Here is a 2830-nt window from a genome sequence, read left to right as displayed (position 1 = left end):
GCAGGCTGCTGTGCTATGCAAATGGAAGGACTGACCTTTATTGTGGAACCTTCTAATTTTCTTTCTTTATAGCAGTGTTGAAGTATGTGGAGATAGGAATAACCTTTCCAAGGGAAAAAATGTGAGGAAAAAAGAAAGGATTTAATCCAGTGTTATTTATTTCTGTATGGTGCTCTAATCTCTAGACCATAATTTTCCCTTGAGTAGAGACCACTCAGCTGCAGGTAGCAGTGCCAAAACCTGTGAACTTTTTTGGTTTTAAGGCTGATACTGAATTGATTTGCAAACATTAAGATTGCCAGACGTGTGCTGGTCCTGCAAGTAATCCACTTCCTGCCTGGAAAAAATCACCTGTGCTTGATTCTTAGTCTTTCCTCCTGCCTGTTGCTAGTAGATCCTTCTAGATAACATGTGCTGATTAAATTTTGGGAATGACTGATGCGTATAATCCTTTCATAGCTTGTGAATGTGGATTACTGCTTATCATGTTCACTGTTATCTGCTACTAAGCAGTAAATTATTCAACCTCCATAGAGTTTCTTGTATTTTCATGACTAGCAATTTGTACAATTTTAGAGCTCTTGAGCAAATGTAAAAATACTACTACTGATTAAAATACTTCAAATCAAAGAAAATCTTTTCTAACATGTAATGAAAGCCCAGACTGAGGCTAGTTCATTTTTGTATTTTTGCTTTTTTAGCTTTTTCTGAGGTGCTTCATATTAGCAATTAGTGAATAGGTTAAGATTCTGGACAGGTTGTGCTTGATTCTGGGATCTCCCCAGCAGCTGCTGATGAAGTGATTCCAAGTGACAGCACACTTCATAAATTACACAGGAAACAAAAATGTCTCTTACCCTTTGGGATGAACATTTTCTAGAGTGTTGCCATAAAATGAATCCACTTTTATTTCATTGAACTGTGTAGTAGAAGAAAAAAAAATCTAGCCTTACAAATTGAAGAATACTCATGGTAAATTAATATGAGTTTTCTTATATTTGTCTTCATTACCCATAACATTCTCTGAATAGAGAATGGTTTGTGCCACTTTTTTGGAAAAAGTTATTGAGATGATTAAAGCAGGGAGCTTCTCTGGTCATTTTTCACTCAGCAAAATATTCAATTCCTGTAGCAAAAGGAAAATCTAGTGGCATAAGGCCAAAAGAGGTTGCTAGGCTGATGACTGCCTCTTCTGTCAGCCATGCTTTCCTCAGCATGGCCTAGGAAGAGAGGAGGAAACTTCCCGTGAATCCTTCTGCATCTCTGCTTCCCTGGGACAGGGATCCTGCCCAGTTCTCACAGAGCCTTGACAGGGAAGCACAGACAGAACTTGGAAGGTGCTTGGCAAAAATCTCTCTTTAACAACTAGAGATGGTGTATTTCCAGCTAGAAATCTTCTAACGTACATTATATACGTGTTTTCATTACCCATGTTGTCATCAAAGAAATTGAGCTCCTCTGTTAGAAAAGAGCTGTGGCTTTAAATGCTGCCAAACAGAAAGTGTAAGAATATTTCAAATCCCTGATCATCATGTGTTGTGCATAGGCTGCCTTAATGAGAGGCCTGTTCACATTCCTAAGTGTGATCTAAAAGAATATCCTTAGTAGCAATAGAATCTGGAAATCCTCTTATAGCTCAGACCTTTCTTCCATTTACATTTTTTTCCATAATACCAACACGGTGACAATTCATACTGCCAAAATGTAGTAATTAGCTGATAGAAACAAATAAATTAATACAATTGTATTTTTTTTTCTAAATAGAAGTACTTCTGCTTTCCAAAGATGAATCTCTCACTTAGAAAATAATAGGCAGCTAGTGTGAAGGAACTGTGTTAAAAATGAACAGGAAGATAAAAGAACAAAAGCCCAGTTAGATTAAACCCCCCTGTCTTAAATCAAAAGCCAGCTACTTGTTATGTGATACCAGCAATCACCATATTCTGATATAAAGCAAATTATAGGTGTCAAAAATTAATTTTTGATGTTTGTACACTAAGGATCTTCTTGTACAAAATTTCAGAGATTTTTAGTACTTTTCTGTGCTTATACTTTTTTTTTATAACAATCAGTTTTCAAGTTACACAAATTCTTAATCCTGGATTAATTTGACTCAGTAAAAACTCTTATACTGAAGCCAAGAGGTTTATAAACAGGCAGACAAAATATTTCTCTTGTATTTGACACTGAAATGATGGTTTTTTCCATTTGTTTCCCCTCTTGTTTCAGAAGCAGACAAGTTGAGAGATTAGAAGTGGATCCTAGCAAATACTCATTCCCTGATGTGACAAAGATTGTGCAAGAAAAGGAACGAACTGGACAGGGACCTGTCAGGCTACAACCAGAGAAGGTTACAGAGGCTAAGAAGAGTTACATTGATTTTGAAAATAATGAAGATGTTCCTCCCTTAATTTGAAACATTCTTACATAGTCCCTCTATATGTGGCATGTATGCTTGAGTTGGTTTTGTAACCCTATGTGTAAACTAAGTACGATATAGCTGAAAGAGGAAATATTACATTTCTTATTGAAAACTTTGTTCTGTGTGCGTTTTCTGCAGTGTTTTGTTAGAATATTGGTATAAAAATTCTTTTTTTTCCAGTTTGTTTACTTAGCAAATCTTAAATCAGAATGCAAGTCATGTAAGTCAGACTGCTATTTCTTCAAGGAATTTACTGTCTAGCTTGAAAGATGACATATTACTGTAGAAAAAGAGAGAGAGAAGGAAGAAAGCACTTGTGACAAGATTTGTGATTATTCCCACTGAACTGAAGATAGCAAAAAGCCTCCATGTATTCCTTCAGTGTCTTCTTTTTCACAAGGGACAACA

The 2830-nt window shown here is 36.0% G+C and overlaps 1 protein-coding gene across 1 annotated transcript in view; it reads left to right on the top strand.

Annotated features, from left to right (window-relative positions):
* The window catches only part of LRRC6 (leucine rich repeat containing 6), a gene marked incomplete at its 5' end in the record, with an annotated part of 30067 nt that extends 27517 nt beyond the window's left edge, over positions 1–2550 (top strand). Inside the window, one exon of the mRNA XM_008947092.1 lies at positions 2233–2550. Within this exon, the coding sequence (XP_008945340.1) occupies positions 2233–2416 (184 nt within the window). The remainder of the gene's footprint in view (positions 1–2232) is intronic.
* Between the last annotated feature and the right edge of the window lie 280 nt (positions 2551–2830).

Source organism: Merops nubicus, unplaced genomic scaffold (assembly GCF_000691845.1).
Source record: "Merops nubicus isolate BGI_N331 unplaced genomic scaffold, ASM69184v1 scaffold2059, whole genome shotgun sequence".
NCBI classification, from domain to species: Eukaryota; Metazoa; Chordata; class Aves; order Coraciiformes; family Meropidae; genus Merops; species Merops nubicus.
The sequence above is the reverse complement of the archived record's forward strand: the minus strand, read 5'-3'. Positions and strand labels throughout refer to the sequence as shown.